This window comes from Quercus suber, unplaced genomic scaffold, assembly GCF_002906115.3.
Source record: "Quercus suber isolate HL8 unplaced genomic scaffold, Cork oak 2.0 scaffold_648, whole genome shotgun sequence".
Lineage (NCBI taxonomy): Eukaryota > Viridiplantae > Streptophyta > Magnoliopsida > Fagales > Fagaceae > Quercus > Quercus suber.
Window position 1 is genome coordinate 356292 of NW_027070089.1, and position 22016 is coordinate 378307.

Consider the following 22016-nt stretch of genomic DNA (forward strand, 5'->3'; position numbering starts at 1 on the left):
ATATATATACACACACTTACAAATTTGGGCTTAGTTCTTGGTGGACTTTAAAACTTGTCTGCTATTTTTTGCATAAATGATTGAATAAGAGATTTGATATTTGATCTCTTGTACAATAAAAACTAATTATTATTTTGGTCGAATGATAAAGAGTGAATATCATAGGTTTAAAATTTCTATGCATGTATGAAAAAGAAATGAAATGATAGAATAAAAAGAAAAAACAAAGAAGAAGAAAAAAAGAAGAAGGAAAAAAGTGAGGGTCAGTGTAGGAAATTACAACTTTGCATTCTGTTTGTTTGAATGGAAAAGTTTGTGTAAAGATAGTTTTCGTATTTTCCAGTGTTTAGTAGCATAAGAAAAAACAAGTCAAAGAAAAATTATCTTTAGTCAACATAAAAAGTATAGTTTATTTTTAAAGATTTTTTTTTACTAATTTTATTTAAAAAACAAATTTATCTTACAGCAAGTTAAATAAGAAAAGTTATAAGATTATTTTTCAACTCATTTAAAGTTACTACCAAATATAGAAAAATAAGATAATTTTATAGAAAATACTTTTTGAAAAATGACTAATTTAAAAAAAAAAAAAACATCATTGCTGAAACAAACACAATGTTAATTTAATTTTTTTTTTTTATCTTACCGCAAAATAAATATGAAAAGTTATGAGATTATTTTTTAATTTATTTAAGGAAACTACAGAATATAAAAAAATTAGATAGTTATATAAAATATGTTTTTGGAAAAAAGACTCATCTTTTAGAAAACATGGGTACTGAAACAAACACTGCGTTATCTTGATCCTGAGTCATCCGTATTAGTAGCATTTTCCATTTGCGTAACAGAGGGGCGGTCTTAAGTCTAAAATGACCACATCCCGGCCAGTATAGTAACTCATAACTCTGCATATTAGAAAAAAAGGAAAGAAAATCTTTAAATGGTGAAGAGATTTGGCGGTCTGCTTCTTTTTTATTGCTCAAGCAATGCGGGGTTGTTGGGTTCAATTCAACAATTACAATGGCGAAAGGAAGGTCACGTGGGCAGAAATGGACGCAGGCGTTTTTCATGCTATCCCTCCTTCTTCTTCTAATGCTATTCACTCTTGGAATCCTCTCGCTTTCAAACAGCACCGATGGTTCTCCCAGGTATGAGTTGTTGCATGTCTTGTGTGTCTGTGTGCGTTTGATTTGTGATGAGTCAATTTGATTTTTTTGTGGCAGGAGTGAAGGGTTTGGAGAGAGGGTGGAGCAGTGGACTGAAACTCTTTCTTGGGAGCCCAGGGTTTTCATTTATCACAATTTCTTGGTTTGTATTTTAAACCTTTGTTTATATATACTTTCTGTGGTTCTGTTTTCGATATGGGATTAGAAAATTTAGCTGTATAGGGTAAAAGCTGTTGTGCACACTGCACACACACACACTTACACAACTGTACACCCTTACAAAACAACCGAAATCGTGCGTTTAAAACACAGTTCCCTATTGTGTAATTAACATTTCCCTTTAGTTGTATATGACTATATGTTTATTACATGGAAAAAGGTCAACCTACTCTTTATATAATAGTTGGACATACATGTTTCGAGTTTTGAAACGTAGGAGAAAATATTTTATGTATCCGGCGTATGGTATAACACGTCGAAATGTAGATATAAATAATAATTTTGGACATCACCCACAGAAACATAGGGCTTTATGTGTACGAAATATAAAGAAAATAATTACCATATGATAAAAAAGTAATTGTGAATTTGTGTCCACTATGCATCTTTTGCTTTTGTTTTCAAAATTTTTAGTGAAGGTTGGGGATAGCTGATTGGGTCTTTGTGAGCTTCAACACTCTTGGTGAGAGGGAGAGAGAGAGAGATGACATTTCTTCCTATTTGATGTAATAGAATATAGGGAAAATTGATACAATTTATTAATTCAGCACGTAGGAGACATTCTAAAACTTGGGTTTAAGACTCACTATGTATGCGTATAGCTTTTTAAAAGAAAGCTGAATAATACTTGTTTGCACTCTTATAGGGTCTAGAATCCTGTTACCATAGCTCATGACTTTCTACATATGGCAGAAACTTGTCTTTGCGTTCATTAGCAATCAGGTTCTGGGGGTGTGAACTGTCAAGTCTTTTGTTTTCTTCAAATCTATTATCTATCTGGAAGTTAGCTGTAGTTTATTTACCAAATTTGTTCTCTGAATATATGTTCTTTATATATTGAAAGAGCCCTTTCTCAGATGGTTTTTAGATTTGTGAAGTTGACATAGGAGTCTTCTTGTCAAGTTTACATAATAAATTTCGGTTGTGCATCCAAGATATGTATTTTCTTTATGCTCTAGTGACTAATTGATCGATACTTCTTGTATTGAGAATATTAATTCTTGATATTGTTTTGAACAGTCCAAGGAAGAATGTGAGCACATTATAAGTCTTGCCAAACCTCATATGAGAAAGTCAACTATTGTTGATAGCAAATCTGGCCGGGGAATAGAAAGCAGGTTTGCATTTCCAACCCCTCTATCTCCTCTTTCAATTCAAAATTAAATATTCTGAAGAAAATGAAGGTTTATTTTGCATCATGTGATGATTTAGTTGTTGGTATGATCAGCAATGTTGTTCAAAAATAAATTCTACAGAAGACATAGGTATCTAAGATACTAGACATTCCTTCTTTGCAGGGTTCGTACGAGTTTTGGGATGTTTCTGCACAGAGGACAGGATAAAATTATTAGGGATTTGGAGAGAAGGATAGCAGATTTCACACTCATACCTGTAGGTATAAAATTCAAAATCAAAACCTATAAATATTTGGATTTGCTTTTTCATTAACTAAAAGCCTGTTTGGATTGAGGGGGGAGGGAGGGGGGCAAAGGGGAGTTGGCCAAAAATTATACTAATTTCCATCCAAATCTACTCTACTCCCCGCCCTATCCCTCAATCCAAATGAACCTTAATTTATTCATTAACTGTTATAATATATCTTTCATATGTTTTCCTATGATCAAGCTAGAGGCATTTAGGCATTTATGTGCTGATTCAGTGTGACATATTATGATATTAATATGTAGTGCTTAGCTACAGTGGGAATTCTTCTTTCCCGTAACATTTTGTTCTCTCTCATTACAATGACTGTTCTGACCTGTTGCTATCTATCGAATATCAGTTTCCACATTCATTTTATAAAGATGGATTTTCTGATTCCTAAGCTTGTTATCATGCTGCTGGTGTAAGCGGTGAGTGAAATATTATCATGGTTTGTTGGGTGACTTTCTGAAAGATTGGGCATTCTTTACCTTCTTGATTATGTACGATTACTTATGCTTACTGTATAACTACATATAAGTGTTTTATGAGTAAAAGAGATTGTTGGAGAGGAATCATCACACCACTTAGGGATGGGACATAGGTTAGAGGGATGCACATTTTGAATAACAGGTGGGGCACATATAATAAAACACTTTTAGTTTCTTTGGTATATCTCTATCACATGTTCTGAGTTGAAATGTTTTTGAGATTATTGGCCTTTTGTTCGCTTATCTTTTTCAAAACTTCTATATCTTGCTCTTATTGTTGTTCTGGAATCTGGAGGTCATGCATGTGGGTTGGTGGTAATTATGAGATTCATAAAATCTGATGGTATGAATAATATGGCTTATAATTAAAAGATGAGGTTAGCTGTAGATAAGACTGAATATGTTTTGAGAAGAGTGTGGAAATTTATCATGGTGACATTACAATATACAGAGCATGGAGAAGGACTTCAAGTTCTCCACTATGAAGTAGGGCAGAAATATGAACCTCACTTTGATTTTTTCCATAATGAGCTCTATACCAGGAATGGGGGGCAGAGGCTTGCTACTCTTCTTATGTATCTGTAAGATTGTACTCCCTCTTTTCATGATCTGGACTTACCTTGTGAATTTGCGTGATGCATGCTAATTGCTTCAATTTTCCTTTTATCCTTTTTGTTAATTTTGCCATGGATGCAGGTCAGATGTTGAAGAAGGAGGCGAGACAGTGTTTCCTGCAGCAAACCAAAATTTTAGTTCTGTGCCATGGTGGGATGAGTTATCTGAATGTGGTAAAAAGGGTCTCTCTGTCAAACCAAAAATGGGTGATGCATTGTTATTTTGGAACATGAGCCCTAATGGCAAACTAGATCCCTTGAGTTTGCATGGTTAGCAATTTTTCAATTTATTAATTCTTGTTCTACTGTTGGGCCTTAGTTTTTTGATAATTAAAAGTTAATGACTTAAATTCATTATAAATGTATGGTTTGTGCTAGGTAGTTGCCCTGTGATTAGAGGGGACAAGTGGTCATCTACAAAGTGGATGCGTATTGAGGAGTTCAAGGTTTAAGCCATTGGTTGTAAAGGTACTTCTTGATTCCCTAGGTAGTTAATGATTAACACTGCAGTTGTCATTTCAGTTGGTAATCGCTTCTGTTTTTCAGTGAAGTTATCAAGTCTTTTGATTCTTTGATATCTTTGTTCTTGAGGAACTTATAAACTCTTTTTTTCTTAATTTTACCGAATGAATTATAACTTGATGGATGGTTTAGGCCATTGCTGATGGAAATTGCCAATGAGCTCTAGTTCAAATGACACATTCTCCCATTTTAAGAACAAGATGGATGGTGAGATCATGGGTTTAAGACCAACTGCGTGCATGTATATCTTACTAATCAATAATAAGAAACAAAAAATGGAAGTTAATGGAACCTGCTCATAAGTTCTTCCCAACTATAATTTTCTTGATGGAAGTTGAATCCAGCTAGTAGCTTTACTTGCTCAAATTGAATTATGATTTGATCTTGACCTCATAATATATATTTTTTTGGCAGAAGACCAGGATGAGTATGTCATGAAGATCCTAGCTGGTAGTGTAAGTAGTAATTTCAAACAAAGTTTCAACTCAATTTGGTTTCCCTTCCAACTCAGCTGCCTTACTTAAGCCTTCACTTGGTGTACTTCCCATACTTTTGACATGCAACTTTTTTAGGAGATAGAAAGTCAATTGCAAATGTTCTGTCCTAGCCAACTGTAAACTGACAGAATAATCAACTGAGTTTTAAGTGCTTATAAATCCTTATACTCTCTTCTCATGGGACCTGTTTGTTGGCACATCCAACCCTTTTTTGTTGTCCATGCTTCAGTTATTGACATTAGGCCATAGACTCAAGTAGCAGGAAGGGGTCCAGCCTGTGAATATACAGACATGGGCCAGTAAAAGAGGCCAGTATGGTCTCGATCAAATTTGGATTTTGTCGCCACCAAACCCAACTGGGCTTTAAAATTATTAGTATTTTAGCTTATTTTATTGAAGGAGTACAATGAAAAAGAGAGAAAGAATAGTCCTGTACCCAAAAGAGATCCTCCTCGCTCTCTCTTGCAAACCCAGCCAAAGCAGCAAGATTGTAGGCCTTAGAGAGCACTGACAGAACTTAAATTGGACACTGGATATTTGGGGAACACAAAGGCAACAATTGCATATAAGCATAAGGGCCCTCCACCGCCACAGAGTGAAAGCTTATCTTTGATACTACAAAAAGTTTAGTACACACACTTTTACACAACTTAAATACAAGCAGTGAATTACTTTTCATTAAGTAGTGGTGGACTCAAGTGATCTAACCAATCACATATTGACAAATACGCAAGTTGTGTCAAAGTGTGTGAAAGATGACGTGTTTACAAAATAACTGTTCATACTATCAAAATATTTACTTAAAATTAGTATTTTAGATTAGTTTTATAATTTTAAGTTTTAACCTCGAATTACTTAAGAGGTATAAATAACTAAATAAGATATGAGCATGCCCCCAAACATCAAACTGAATTGCTTAGTTTGAACTCAAATTCTTTTGATATAAAATGAAAGAAAGGAATAGAATTTACAAAACAACTATAAAATAGTCAAGTGACCATTTTCAACCATTTTGGTGATGATTTCAAACTCAATTTGTATTTAAAATAAAATTAAATGAACTGTCTTAAACTTTTAATACTTAGTTAGACTTTTTTACGTCTACTCATTTGCCTCTCTTTGCAAACATGATCATCCTAGTTGGCCTTAACGAGACAGCAGTTATAGTAGTGCATTTTGACAAAGTTTGCGTCCATGATTATCTTACTCACTTGCCGCTCTTTGCAAAGATCATCATCCTCCTTATTTGATATTTTTTAGCAAAACAATTCAAGGTGTTTTATTAAAGATTTGATAATATATTATAAAAAAAAAAAACTGTGAATTTGTTAATTGTGCATATATATATATATATATATATAAACACACAAACACGGCATATATTTGGGTTTATACTAACGGTTGTTTCAAAAAACGGTTTTAAATGCATTAGTTTAAGAAATATTTTTAAAATTCTACAATTAATTTTTTGATGACTTTACATAATTCGCATAAAAATAATATCAAAATTTCTTAAAATAATTTATTATATTTTTCCTAAAGTACTAGTTAACAAAAGCTTTCTTTCCATCACCCCATGGCGAAACTTTTATAAATGAAATGAATTGGTGGTCTTATAATTATTTTTAAAAAAAAAAAAAAAGGAGTCGGTGGGACTGGAAATTTTCTTTTCTTTGCTTTACTTCTCAGTATACCACTAGTACCTATTGAGTTTATTAAATAATAATAAGTAAATTAATAATAAACGACTTGTGACTCTGAGACTCGGTATTTAGTCTTTATTTAATTTAATTTAAATATGTTGGGTTCAAGGAAGGTAAATACCAAACCTGGGGCAGCCAACCATGGTGGCACAGAAAACCATTAGCACCTAGATGTCCAAAATTACCCGGTAATTGACTCGCTACCCCCACCGTCATTGACAAAAATACAATTGTTGAAAAAGAAACTCAGGGTGAATTTCGTCATTACACTACAATTCTGAAGCCTATATATAAATAAAAAAACAGAGATTGTCTAAAATTATAAATGCCTTTAGATCCAAGTCAGTTAAAAAACTGATAAGCAACATCTCTCTAAGAAAATCTGAGAGACCAAGACCAAATCTTTCTTTATTCATTGCTCAATCAATTTTGGGTTTTGGGTTTTTATTATTAAGTTTTAACAATGGCGAAAGGAAGGTACAGTCGGTTACATGGGAAGAAATGGTCGACGATTACGCTTGTGTTGTTCATGCTTTTCGTGCTCTCTCTTGTTCTTCTAATGCTTTTGGCTCTTGGGATCGTCTCGCTTCCAATCAGTAGCGATGATTCTCCACCGAATGATCTCAGTTCGTTTAGACGCATGATTGTTACGAGGTATGGAGTTTGACCCATTTGATGATTCTATGTCTTGTGGGTCTCTGACTCTCTGTGTGTGTTTGATTTGTGAGTGAAAATTGATTCTTTTTTGGCAGGAGTAAAGGATTGGGAGAGAGGAAGGAGCAGTGGACTGAAATTCTTTCATGGGAGCCCAGGGCTTTCATTTATCACAATTTCTTGGTTTGTAAAATTTTATGTACTTTTTTTGTGGTTCTTTTTTGATATGGGATTAGAAATTTAGATGTATTTGTTGGGTTATATTATGAAATACTAATGTGATTGCTTGTCCATTATGGGTTTTCTGGTTTTGATTTCAAGATTCCCAGTGAAGGGTTGGGTGGGGAGTGTGGATAGCAGAAACATTACATATGTGTTTTCATTAGCAATCAAGTGATGTTACAATTCAAATCTTTTATCTTCATCTATCTGGAATTTTAGCTGTGATTTATTTTTCCACATTTATTCTTTATGTATCCAAAGAGTTGGTTTGAGAGATGTTGGAGTCTTTCTTGATCTTGTCAAGTCTATATAATGAATTTCGGTTGTGCACCCAAGATATGAATTTTGTTAATGCTCAAATGGCTGACTTAGTAGATATAGATTGATATTTATTGTATGAGAATATTAATTCTTGATATTATTTTGAACAGTCTAAGGAAGAATGTGAGTACATGATAAGTCTTGCTAAACCTCATATGAAGAAGTCAACTGTTGTTGATAGCAAAACTGGTCGGAGCAAAGATAGTAGGTCTGCATTTCCAACCCCTCTATCTTTATGTGATGTTGTTGGTATCATATTGTTCAAAAATTAATTATATACTAGACATAGGTATCTAAGACACTAGACATTACTGTTTGCAGGGTTCGTACAAGTTCTGGAATGTTTCTGAGGAGAGGGCAGGATAAAATTGTTAGGGATATAGAGAAAAGAATAGCAGACTTCACATTCATACCTGTTGGTATGAGATTCAAAACCATACCTATAAAAATTTGGATTTGGTTTTCATTAACTATTTTATTTATTAATTTTTATAATTGATCGCTATTTTGTTCTCCAATTATCAAACTAGAGGCATTTAGGCATTTATGTGCTAATTAGGTGTGACATTGATTTATAGTGCTTAGCTACAGTTGGAATTCTACTTTCCTCCAACATTTTGCTATGTCTTATTACGATGACTGTTCTGACCTGCTGCTATCTGTCAGTTTCCGCATTCATTTCATAAGGATAGGATTTTCTGATTCCTAAGCCAGTTACCATGCTGCCTTGTAAGCAGTGAGTGTAATATTATCATGGGTTGTTGGGTGTCTTTTTGAAAGATTGTGCATTCTTACCTTCTTAATTATGCCTGATTACTTATGCTCACTGTATGACTATGTATAACTGTTGTGACTAACCCAATTGTTGGAGAGGAATCATCACACCTATTAGGAATGGGACACTAGGATAGGAGTGGTGCACATATTGAATAGCAGGTGGGGCACATTCGAAATTCAAACACTTAGTTTCTTTACTAGTATACCTCAATCACATGTACTGAATTGAAATGTTTTTGAGATTATTGGCCTTATGCTTGCTTATCTTTTTCGAAACTTCCATCTCTTGCTTTTATAGTTCTGGAGTTTCTGCATGTGGGTTGGTGGAAATTATGAGATTTGTAAAATCTAATTGTATGAATAATGGCTTATGAATGTAAAGATGAGGGGAGCTGCAGTTAAGCCTGAATATGTTTGAGAAGAATATGGAAATTTCTCACGGTGACATTTCAATGTACAGAACACGGAGAGGGACTTCAAGTTCTCCACTATGAAGCAGGGCAGAAATATGACGCTCACTTTGATTATTTCCTTGATGAGTTCAATACTAAGAATGGGGGGCAGCGGATTGCTACTCTCCTCATGTATCTGTAAGATTGTATTCCCTCTTTTACATGATCTGAACCTATCATCTTGTAAATTGCGTGATGCATACTAATTGCTTCAAATTTCCTTTTATCCTTTTTGATACTTTTTCCATGGATGCAGGTCAGATGTTGAAGAAGGAGGTGAGACGGTGTTTCCTGCAGCAAACCAAAATTTTAGTTCTGTGCCATGGTGGAATGAGTTATCTGAATGTGGTAAACAGGGTCTCTCTGTCAAACCAAAAATGGGTGATGCATTGCTGTTTTGGAGCATGAGGCCTGATGCCACACTTGATCCTTCAAGTTTGCATGGTTAGCAATTCTTCAATTTATTAATTCTAAATAAATGATCACATCTGTAGTTTGTGTTATATGTTAGAAGAATAGGAGGCTTTATCTTTTGTGCTGTGATCTAAAATCTACTGTTGGGTCTTAGTTATTTAATATTTATTAGTTAATGACTTAAATTTATTATACATATATGGTTTGTGCTAGGTGGTTGCCCTGTGATTAAAGGGGACAAGTGGTCATCTACAAAGTGGATGCATGTTGAGGAGTACAAGATTTAAGCCATTTTTTTTTATAGGTACTTCTCAATTCCCTATTAGTTAATGATTCACACTGCAGTCGTCGTTCCAGGTTGTTATCACTTCTGTTTTTCAGTGAAATTGTTCAATCTTTTGATTCTTTGGTATCTTTTGTTCTTGAGGAACTTATACCCAGATGATATTTTATTTTATTTTTGTTCATTTAAATATTATGATACAAGATAAACTCCTTTTTTCTTAATTTTACCAAATGAATTAACCTTAAGAATGTGGATATGAATAACTTTACCATCATCAATCAATAAAAAGGAGGAAGAAAAAAAGAAGGAAGTCGATGGAACCTGCTCATAAGTCCTTTTTGCAATTATAATTTTCTTTATGGAAGTTGTATCCAGCAACTAGCTTTACTTGACTCAAATGGGATATTATTTGATGTTAAATCCATTATATATTTCTTTTTGGCAGAAGACCAGGATGAGTATGTTGTGCCAATAGTGTACGGTAGTAATTTCAAACACAATGTGGAGTCCCTTTCAACTCAGATGCCTTGCTCAAGCCTTCACTTTGATGTACTATTCGTACCATTCTAATCGGGATATATTTTTGGCCGTTGCTCCTTCTTGAAGAACAAAATAGGCTTCCTCTGCTACAGAGAGTGTATACTTTGAGTTGCAAATTTATTAGGAGATAGGTAGTTGGGTTGCAAATGATATGTCAATAGCCAACTTGTAAACTAACAGAATAATCAATAGAATGCACATGTAATCCTTATTGTTATCCTGTTCATCATTTATTGAGTTTGGGCCGAAGACTTAAGCAGCAAGAAGTGGTCCAGCCCAGGGATTTCTGGACTTGTGTCTACATAATTTTTCCGCAGCATTGGTCTTGTAGTTGTGGGGATAGTAAGAGGTCCAAGGTTAGGCCAGGTTGTGCTCATGCTTGTATTTGGCCCAATTTGCTCAACATGGCCCTGATCAGGATGAGGGGTGCTCACGGTCTATTGGGTTTGATCCAAGTGTGATCGAGTTCAAAACTTAGCACTTGATGCCAATTGATATGCATCAGGTGATTGACCGACAATAGTTTTTGGATTGATCTCATCCAGCGCAAATGAGACCAATCAAGGTGAAAGATGACATGACAGAACTTGGATTGGATTCAAAAACTCGGATTCGATAATAATAATAATAATAATAATAATAATAATAATAATAAAAAGCTATGAAAAAGTAAAAATGAGAGAAAAAATGATCTTATGCGCTGGTTGTATGGAGCACGTCTCTCACAAGCATACGATTTTCTGCATGTGGGAGTCGCATGAGATCCACATGCTTATGAGAGGCGTGCTTTATAAGATTCAACGCACAAAAACTCAGTTGGATTTGATAATTAAAAAAAAAAGAAAAACTATGAAAAAGTAAAAATATGAGAGAGAGAGAGAGAGAGAGGAAAATTATCTTATGCGCAAGTTGTATAGAGTGCGCCTCTCACAAGCATGTGATTTCATGCATGTGGGATCTACATGCTTACGAGAGACACTTTATAAGACGCACACGAAATATTGTCACAAAAGAAGCGGATGTGATTAAACAAAAAAATAATAATAATAATAAGGGGGAAGGAGGAATACATGTCAAAATAATAGAGGGGTAAAATCTCATGCGCCTAATAAAATTAAGCTATGTGTACATTAGATAAGGTTTAAAGGATTGGTTTGGAAATATGATAGGGCTATTCGATTTTAATTCCCCCAACCTAACATTTGACTAAAGTTAAAATCTAGTTCCAAACAATCTAGGTGAATGAAATAGTCTAAAATCAATTGGATCATATTGGAATGAATGAGATTCAAAATTTAGATCTAATTTTAACCAACCATGGGGTGAAAAACAATCGAAATCGGAAAAAGTTTGGTTCCAAACATGTTTGGATTTATCTTGCTATAACAAATTATGTGACAATTGAAAAGACTATCTATGTATAGTTTTAGTTAAACGAGTCATGATTTTTTAAAATAATATACATTAATAGTCTTATAATTTGCCATGTGATGGATTGAAAAAGATAGTTTCAAACAGGTTTGGAGCCTAATTTTGTCCCTTAAAATTGATTAGATCAAGGTGGGTTAGATTTTTGAAATACAAAGTTTGGTTCAAAACCAATTTGGCCTATCTTTTCCAACCCATCATATAGCGAATTATAAGACTATTTATGTGTATTATTTAAACAAATCATATATCTGATTAATAAAATTATGTGACTAAAACTACACGTGAATGATATATTTCAATTACCATAAAGTGAGCCAAACTTTTTCTATTTTTGAGTACCCAAGTATGATGAGATTCTTGTTTTGTCAACAAAATGAAGAAAAACCAGAGTACAGATAAAAAGTAAGTTTGGAGCACACATTCCACAACAACATTGGCTTTTCAGGGTGAAGACACTTCTTTAAAGAGAGCAATTTTTATACATAAACATTCATACAACAAAAGAATTCTTATGGTTGTTGGTCTGGATGACATTTATGAAGATAAATAAGCATAAAAGGATCATACAATGTTATAACAGTACAATTACTGGCTCTAGTAGGGGTTTTAAAAAGAATGAAGAAAAAAATTCACAAAATTGTTACATAAGACATCCTAAAAATTCCAACTTCACTGCAACCGGGGAGGGACCACTAGATCTTTAGGTCTTCATTTTTAATTACTGAGCCATATCATCCACAAAAGGCTGCTGGAGCATCAGGTATTGGAAATGCACATGGTTTACTTAGCCGATGTCTTCTTTGCCATTGCCTTCACCAGCATGCTATAAGCATATGCCAATCCCAAGTTGGCTATTCAGTTCCGGTTCTGGGCAGTCTTTACATTGTGAGCTTGCTTAATCAAATTCAATCATTCCTTAAATGAAGGCTGCGCATCAAATGCTTGATAATTAGAAAGGTCCACAATGGGCAATGTTAACCAATCAATAAGATCATTTGTTTAGGATGGATTTTGTGTTGCTAAGCCAACTAGTCCATTATAAGTATGAAAAGTCTTGATTGAATTGCTAGTTTTTAGACTCCATTCCTTTCCATCCCATTCCATTTTTTTATGAACTTCCAAGCCTGATCATGCGTTTTGAAAGGTAAATACCTTCTGTGTACCAATTTTACGAAGTTGGCTCAGGATTTCAGCAAAATCTGCAGGTGGAGGGCATGAAAAGTTTACATTCTCCATCGTGTGTGGGTGCTTAAACCTACAAAAGAATAGGCAGAAGTAACTAATCTGTAACACCATTTATAAAAAGAAAACATTGAAAATAAGCTTTATCCTCTAACCCAAGGGCCAAAGCATGGAGGCAAGGCCTTTCCAATCCAGAAACCAGTTGCAAAAGTTGCCCATGATGGCTTGCTGCAGTTCTAGGCCTAAGCAGTGACAAGGCCATGTTCTTGGTCCCTCCATACACCTCATCACCTAAAAGAGGAATTCCCAAGTACTTTGCATGTGCACGTATCTATTTCAAATAAAACAATCCAGGATTGTGAGGTATGAATTACAGGAAAAAAAAAAAAAAATCATCACCAATTAGTGTTTTATGTACTTGGATTACATTTCTCAATTTAGTCATTTAAAAAATTAAAGAAAATGAAAAGTGTACATGGAACCCTGCAAGTGTTTTTCATATGTTATATGGATTAAACTGAGATTGTGAGATATGAATTACAGAAATAAAAAAAAACTTTCATCACCAATTAGTGTTTTATGTACTTGGATTACATTTCTCAATTTAGTCATTTAAAAAATTAAAGAAAATGAAAAGTGGGTGGGTATGATGCAAAAGATTGTGAAATTACATGGAACCCTGTAAGTGTTTTTTATATGTTATATGGATTATACTGAAAACGAATGTATGCATAGTCATCATTCAGCAGGCTCAGCACAGGCCAAGCACATATCCATTGTCAAATGAAAAATAAAATAAAAAACCAATGGGGCTTAGTTGGACACTAACATGTTAGATACAAAATTTGTCATCACACAGTGAACATGCTTAAACGTATGAGTGACCCCTATAGCAATGATCAAGTAACTTACTTCAAAGAAGAGAGAACTGGGAAGTGTTATCTATTGATCTTATGGAAAGAGACACAAATAAGCAACCTTTCTCAAATTAAATATGCAAGGCAAACGTCATTGGGACAAAGAAGTTTTAAAAAAGAAAATAACATTGCTCCAAAGAAAAACACTTGAAAGATTAACAAAATTATAAGAAAAGGTGAAAAGCTAGCGTTGCTAGCAAGAAATATAAGAGATTGGAAAAAAAAGGCACTTTAATGAAAAATACCGGCAATACAAAAAACAGAGTCTTACCCAAAAACCACAGATTTGAAAAAACTAATAAGAAAATTTGACAAGACTTCTAGGTGAAGTGACTTATTTGAAAAAATATATATAAATATATATATATATATATATTTTGAAGTGACTTAAGTTCAGTACCTATTTTCCGGATTTTATTAAAAAATAACCAAATCCATCAAACTATTGTATTAGTAAGGCAAGGTTTGAAACATATTTGGTTTATAACAATTCGACTTTTCTGGAGTCGATTTTGTCCTTTGAAAATTCACTGGAAATCGACTCCAGAAGAGTCGAAGGGCGAAATCAACTCTAGGAAAGTCGATTTTCCAGTGGATTTTCAAAGGGCGAAATTGACCCCAGAAAAGTCGAATTGTTATAAACCAAATATGTTTCAAACCTTGCCTAACTAATAATATAGTTTGAGATTTATAGTTATTTTTTTTAAAAATCCCCTATTTTCCTCTATAAAGGCATGTTTTAGTTCAAACATTACTAGTCTTCCACTAGGCTTCATGTCCAAACCTTCAGAAGAAAACCACCATTAATAATTTATTGACACTTGTGATTTAGAGAAACTGTGTGCTACTGTTCTGCTTTAATTCAATTCAACCTAACCTAACACCACAAATCAATTCTTAACTTTATCAAAAGAAACATACTGTTTTTTACCATTTCACTAATAAATTTTATTTCTTTCTATAAGTAAAAAAGCATATCTGCTCTAGCGGAAAGTCAGATCCTAGGACTTGAGATATTTTAAGCTCCCAGCCAGTGTAAGCAGAAAACTCATTATGGAAACAACCACTCCCTTAACGTACAATAGGTTCTGGTAGACATTTGTAAAGGGCTTCAGAGTACACATTTAAGAAATCATAATGGATATTCTAAAAGCATACATTCAATATGATGGTTTCATGAACATGACACCAATATTCAATGAATGCATTTAGTCATCAGTGTTTGAATATACATTTAATATTTAATTTAACCTTTGAGTTTAAAATTATACACTATGCAGTACCTGATGAGTGCGTCCAGTTTCTAATCTCCACTCAACCAATGCAGAACCACCGCCAGCAAGTATTTCTATTACTTTGTACCTGATACAGTTTCAGGCTTCAGGAAAAAGTAATATACCAATATATGTTGTTTAATAAGCAACCAACTTTAATATACATGCACCATAACCTGATAAAGGTTTGACCTTTAACTCTAATGAAGCCTACGCACCCATTGATGAGGGATGCTAATGCAATATTAGCAGAAGTAACAGAACATGTTAATCTTATAGAATCTTTTTATTTCCCCCCATAATCTTAAAAAATCATTTTGACACCACTTATACCTAAACATTCTTCTATATACCTTCAGCATCAGAATACAAGCAATCCCAATAGAATGAAGCTTTATGAGAATCGGATAATAGTTTGCATAGCACAGAATTAAGATATCGCTTCATTTCTTTCAAGCTAACTTGTATTGTTGCATCAAATGCACAGTTCACGTTTATTTTTACAGTATGCTCACATTTAAATCCTAATTGATGCTTCTTTTCTTCTGTTTCATTTTCAACGACCACCTGAGTTTTATATACAAACCAATCACAATTGCCATTCACAAGATATGGGTTTCTTTCTTTTCTTATATTCCAACTACTGTAGATGTGTAAGCAAAATATATAATGCATATGTTGGGATGAAATAAAATTTACTTTGATTCAAAGAGCTTTCTCCTTATTAGTATATATGGAAAATAAATGAGGATTGCAGCATAGTGGAAACCAAATCCACTAATCCCAAGACCAAGCCCCACTGGCAAATTTGTTAAGTTTTTTTTTTTTGGATAAGTATATTTGGTAAGTGTTTGAGTCGTCCTAATTCCTATATTTCACTACTATAGGTGTCAGAGGTTCAGCTCTGATACGAAGGTAGTATAAATCCTCAGGAACTGAATCATCCCTACAGCCATATTCATCAAGACTCTTGAGACTAGGCAGAGTTGCACTGATAACCAACTTAATTCTAAGCAAGGTATGACCACATATTAGTCATAGCAACTCTACTATCATATGAAGATCATAATAAAACCTAATATATACTACATTGACATTATTCTCTCTCTCCTGTTTTAGTTGCATTTACCAACATTGTGAAGCATAACTTCAAGCAACAGACAAATACAATACTCGTAACATGATAAAGAAAGTAACAGAGGACCATCAATCACCTACTAGCAGCATGACGGGCCTGTCTACAGTTGTATGATCCAGGTATAGCAGCCATACGAATCCGATTATTTACATCACGACCAATTGGCACCTCAACACGTCCAGCAGTTGGAGATGGAATTCCAGAAGTAAGACTGATGTATACTCTTTGGATAGTGTGTAACTTAAATTGTTCAGATAAATGGGCATGCGAGTGTTCATCCTGCCATCAAAGTGAAATAGTCCAAGGGACTTAGCCAAGCTGGGGATTAGCCACTGCAAATTCAACTATTATATACAGAATAAGCTAGTGTGTCTGGTTCTGTAGAACAGTTCTCAAGGGAGGGGAGGGGAGGGGGGGGGGGGGGGGGGGGAGGGGGGGATGGGTGTTGGGGAATTACCTTTGCAACAACAAGTAATCCACTAGTGCCTTTGTCCAATCTGTGAACAATCCCTGGGCGAATAGATGCCCCACTTATGCTAAAATTTAACTCGTTAGGACTTTTATCAGTACTCAAATCATCATCAGAAATATCCTCAGCATCAGAAAGAATTTCCTCATTTGAAAATGCAGCAAATGGAAGACTACAATGATGAAGAATGCCATTAACAAGTGTGCCAGAAGCATTCCCGGGTGCTGGATGCACAACCTAAATCAGAATCAGAATGTCATTTGTAGTGTCAAACTGAAATCGACATTAATGAAGATTTTTGAAGCTTGACCATGAATGCAATGCTCTCTCTGTGTATAGGATGAAGGAAAAGAAAATTGTAATTTCACAAGGTGTTGGGGGGAACCGAAATAAAGCAAGCTGTGTATATCATGGCCAGCATGTGCTACCAACATGATTCATTCTAAGATTTCAGTTGTACTTGTCCTTTTCTTTATCTTCCAATCAATCAAACAATGCACTTTGTTGTGTCAAAGGTCAATTTTAAGCATGACCAGCAAGCTGAATTTCAAGAATATTTTAACAAGCAATCAGTTGGTACTTGTTTTTTCAACTGCATGGTTTGAAGTCAATTTTTTTCTTAATTGTCAGAAAGAAGTGACTCCCTCGTTGTTTCTGAATTATATGAATATTTAAATAAACACTAAACATGATGTATCTGGCATCAGTCAAAATAATGACATCTTATAGATTTATAATCTGCATTAGTTTGCTAGAAAATCCTGAATTTCAACATTGACACAACTAGGGGTGTTTGCAGTGCAGTTCGGTGCGATTTTGGGTCATTTTAAGCACTGCACTTTGCGGTGCAGTTTGGCCAAAACCATAACTGCATCACACATCAATTTTGTGGTCACATGTGCGGTGCGCTGCTGTGTATAAGGTGCGATTTGGTTGATTTGGGGATGATATATTTTTCAAGATGTCATGACAAATTTCTAATTTACTACTAATAATAATGACAATATGACAGTAAGTTTTCCAATAAAAAAAAAAAATGACAGCAAGTTTTTTTTTTTTTTTTAAATAAAACCATGAACAAGTACCACAAATATATATATTTTTTGAGAAACAGTACCACAAATATATAGTATATACAAAACAAAAAAAATTATATTAAACTATTGAACTTTTGATTTTGTGAGAGTGAGAGTGTGAGATGAAGAAGTGAGTGAGGTTTTGAACTTTTGATTTTATATTTAACCAATTCGAAGTTGTTTTTAACATGAAACTGGAATGCACTAACACTAGATTGGTCACTTACTTCATATAATATTAAAATTTTAATATATATTTAATATAAAATAAATATATGTGGGTGTGGTGCGGTTTTGTGCAGTTTTCTTATCATAAAACCGCACTCTGCACCACATAATGCGGTGTAGTGTGGTTACTTCATTTTGCAAGTAGTTTTAGTCAATTTGGGTGCGGTCGTGCAATTTGAGTAGTTTGGTGAACACTCCTAGTCACAACAGATGAACAATAACTTGAGACTACAGATGTGAGTAACATGACTATCAAATGATGTTCAATAGAATAACAAATTTGATAGAGACTCAAAAAAATGTATAGTTTGAGTTATTTTACCATGTGTGCGGGCTTGTTAACGACTAGTACATGCTCATCTTCAAAAACTATATCCAAAGGTATGTTTTCTGGCTCAGCCCTCAAGGGTTGCAACTCTGAAATAGTGCAATTTACCATATCTCCAGCTTTGACATTGTGTGACACCTGCTTGCATCAAAACTGAAATCTAAAATTTCCAATATAGAAGAGGTCCAGGAAAATCAGATACAGAGAACAAATAAGAAACTCCCACAAAACATGATGTCATGAAACTTTACCAAGCATACACCTTAGATTATAACTAATAAGAGACCGACATGGCATTTCAGGTTGAAAGCTCTGATTCCATGATTGCAACTAGAAACATTCAGAGAACAAATAAATTTGCAAAATGGAACTATCTCAAGGAAATCTAGAATCAATTAATGGGACACTATCATCTATAACATGCTTAATTTGACGTGATTGTATTGAAAATTAAAATTCCTTCAACATGCCACCAACTAAATCATGCAGCTTCAACTAGGGAAGCCCCATTGGTAAAAAAAATGGCCTAATAAGGTTGCGTTTGGATATGAGGATTCAAAATCAAAGGATTTGAAGAATAAATCATAAGTACAAATAGATTGATATAAATTTAACACCGCATGATGATGATATTATTTTTGGGGATTTTTCTCGAACAAAAACTCTTATAATATTATGAATTTGAAATGACATCTTCTAATTAGTCATCTTAAATCCACATATTAATTAAGCTCAAACCCCTCCATAAATTCCGTCAATAGAAAAAAAAATGTCATTTCATAATTCATACCCTATTGAATTCATTTAAACTAAAAAATTGAAATCCAAATACAAATTAACCATAAACAAATTTGTTGGATTGCGCTACACGCAGTTTGTTAAAACTTCTTCACATACACACAGTCCAATATCTCAACCTCAGATATACTCATTCAACAGCGAAATTGTTCATTAAGAGCAAAAATCTCTCTCAAAACAATGAATCGAATTTAACACCGAATTTCTAAATTTCTTCTAGTAATTGAAGAAAGCAAGGTTATGGTTCTTTGCAAAACCAAAACGCTATCAGTGATAATTCTCTGTTCATAGAGAATTTACAATCGCATGCACACATGTTATCCATTTATTCACTTTCCTATCATTTTAATGGTGCATTTGTTCCAAAAACAATGTCTTCAAATGAATATCATAAGAAAAGAAAAAGAAGCAAAGAATTGAAGAATACCTTGTCGACAATGCGGCCATTGACAGAGACGAGGCCGGAGCGAATACTGGACTGGACGCGAGCTCTACTGATGCCGCAAATGCGAGAAGAAATCCAAGAATCAAGCCTGAGCTTTCCTGAGTTGATATCCACAGTCTCTTCCAGATTGACTCCGCCGTAATTGGCTCGTCGGCCGGCGAGGGATTGTTGGCCTTCATCAGAGTTTGGAGCAGCAGGAGTGGCTGTGAAGGTTCTCAAAAGCTTAGAATGAATTCTAGGGTTTCGAGGGGAGAAGGAGAAGAGAGAAGGTGAGGTTTGAAATAGTTTTGAAGAAGAAGAAGAAGAAAATGAGCAAGAAGAGTAGCAGCAGAGGGAGAGCATGGTCTCCACTCTCCTATTATTTTTGTTGCTTTCCTTTGGTTTCGGTCCTTTCGGATATAAAGTGGGGAAGGAAAAATGAGAAATGAACGACAACGTTTTATGAGAAACCTTGATCAACCGAGCTCACTATGTAGTTCAATTTATTTTATTCCGTACTCACTCCAGGTTATTATCAAATTAGATTATATATTTATATGTATGACCGGAGTGGTTGGTTTAGTGGTATGAGCTTAATACTGTAAGAGTTTGAGTGACGGACAGCCTAGGATTGAATCTCACAATGGGAAGTGTACGTGGAAAAAATTGCATGCTCTCGGCTCATGCTTACTAGCATCTTCAATGGGAATGAGTGTATAGTTATTGCTCATTCAGATCACCTACTCCCACAGGCCCAAGCTCAGTAGGTAGAGTGTCATTATGGTCACACTTAAGTAAAAGATGCAAACTCAGGTCACTCACCCTACCCTTTTTTTGTTCATTAAAAAAAAAGTTAGATTATATGTGCAAATGTAGTTCATGTTTTTTTTTTTTTTCTAAACAACATTGTTTAGTTTTTTTTTTTTTTTTTTTGAAGAAAGAAACACAGTTAATAGTGACATGAAAAATGCAAAAATTATTATAAAATTTAATTAAAAAATTTATGATCATTAATGACTATGAATGTGATTGGTATCACATTGACACATAAATTTATAAGACTTATGTATATTTTAATTAATTCAATTAATAAATGTTTTTATTGTCGTCAAATAAGAGACCTTGTTTCAAATCCCATGTGCACCAAAACTCAATTTGTGTCATGGTTTGATAATAATAACAATCATCATGAAACAAATTCCATCAAAGTTACTTTGAGAATTGGCCTATTTTGAATTTTCTAAATTTGAATTTGTCTCATGAAAGAGATGAGTTGTATGTGTAAATGAAACTTAACTTTTGAAGAAACAAATATATATATATGTGTGTGTGTGTGTGTGTATTTTGATAATTAGAAGAGTAGGATTTGAAACTTTTACATCTTTATTAAAATTATTTTCAATAATAAAAGGACTATATTTCCAAATACTTTTAAACAAATCATAATTAATAAGATTAGATAGTTTTCAAAATAATAATATTAATAAAAAATGGCCAAATAAACTTTGTAATATACTTATGTATTATTATTATCAATTTACTCTAATCGACAATGACAACTGATGGGGATCAATCTAAGGTCAACATGTCCATAGTGGTCGTCCAAACAGTCAAACCACGTCTATAATAATAGCATCAGATAACCTTAAGGGAGAAGCCCAACAATAGCATCATGTATGACTGATACTCGTCCGTCAGTAGCAAGACCATTCAATCTCATGATGGTCGTCCAGGACTAACACAAGGACATGGACGACCAAAAGATACTTAACAAATTCTACAAGAAAGCTTCTCATAAAACTCCATGGAATCAAGCCATGATGCATTACTACTAAAACGTGGAGAGAATTCCCCATGATCCGCTCCACGTTTCCCATTTCCTCTATTAACCACCCATATAACCCATGATTGTGGTGGATCTGAACAAGTAGACCTACTTCTAACTCTCTATAAAAGGAACAAGTCCTATTCACCCAAGGTAAGTCTCACCATTCACCATTTTTCCCTTCCTTGTGTTTTAGAGAGAAAAGTGACTTAACCGTCGAAAGGTCCTTAACCGTTGAAAGGTCCTTGGCCAAGTTACACCAGTCACCCTTGACAGTTTTTTCTTTCTTTTCAGGATCTACAGCCATTACCAAAGTCCGAAACATTCCAGCCTACTGATTTTCGTGCATCATCAATTGACGTTGTCTGTAGGAATGAGNTAAAAAAAAAAAAAAGAGATTAAATTTTACAAGGCAATTATTGAATTGCAAAATTTTGTTTAAACCATCTGATTTTGTATTGTTAAGTTATTTTGATCAAGTAACTATAATTTTCTTCAATTTTGTACTATTATTTATGGGTTTTTAAGTCTTTCACTTTTTAAATTAAAAGTAGTCAAAAGATCAATTCAATTGTCCTATTTTTTAGTCATTTATATATATAAAGACACATTAATTTCTATATTTA

At 34.0% G+C, this 22016-nt stretch overlaps 3 protein-coding genes across 6 annotated transcripts; 2 read left to right on the forward strand and 1 right to left on the reverse strand.

Moving 5' to 3' along the window:
• Positions 1-784: 784 nt before the first annotated feature.
• LOC111988199 (probable prolyl 4-hydroxylase 3) lies at positions 785-5109 on the forward strand. 3 transcript variants are annotated; one of them, XR_010625895.1, is made up of 8 exons: positions 785-1148; positions 1224-1308; positions 2406-2503; positions 2684-2781; positions 3750-3879; positions 3995-4182; positions 4295-4380; positions 4849-5109. XR_010625895.1 is itself a non-coding variant. In XM_024019981.2 (8 exons), exons 1-7 carry the CDS (start codon positions 1021-1023, stop codon positions 4362-4364), a joined length of 801 nt encoding a protein of 266 aa, XP_023875749.1. In that variant the 5' UTR covers positions 785-1020; the 3' UTR covers positions 4365-4380; positions 4849-5109. The 3 variants fall into 3 exon arrangements, 1 of the variants encoding a protein (XP_023875749.1); XR_010625894.1 differs by having other exon boundaries at positions 4852-5109; XM_024019981.2 differs by having other exon boundaries at positions 4291-4380.
• Positions 5110-6939: 1830 nt separating this feature from the next.
• Positions 6940-10517, forward strand: LOC111988198 (probable prolyl 4-hydroxylase 3). The gene is made up of 8 exons (XM_024019979.2): positions 6940-7288; positions 7387-7471; positions 7942-8039; positions 8153-8250; positions 9069-9198; positions 9317-9504; positions 9688-9778; positions 10206-10517. The coding sequence occupies exons 1-7, from the start codon at positions 7098-7100 to the stop codon at positions 9759-9761; spliced, it is 864 nt and encodes a 287-aa protein (XP_023875747.1). The 5' UTR covers positions 6940-7097; the 3' UTR covers positions 9762-9778; positions 10206-10517.
• Positions 10518-12187: 1670 nt separating this feature from the next.
• Positions 12188-20032, reverse strand: LOC111988200 (RNA pseudouridine synthase 2, chloroplastic). Of its 2 annotated transcripts, XM_024019982.2 has the most exons (8): positions 19569-20030; positions 18338-18481; positions 16700-16948; positions 16319-16521; positions 15114-15192; positions 13069-13244; positions 12884-12986; positions 12188-12658 (listed from the first exon to the last, which is right to left on the reverse strand). In XM_024019982.2, exons 1-8 carry the CDS (start codon positions 19926-19928, stop codon positions 12641-12643), a joined length of 1332 nt encoding a protein of 443 aa, XP_023875750.2. In that variant the 5' UTR covers positions 19929-20030; the 3' UTR covers positions 12188-12640. The 2 variants fall into 2 exon arrangements, with proteins under 2 accessions (XP_023875750.2, XP_065621763.1); XM_065765691.1 differs by having other exon boundaries at positions 12188-12986; positions 19569-20032.
• Positions 20033-22016: the final 1984 nt, after the last annotated feature.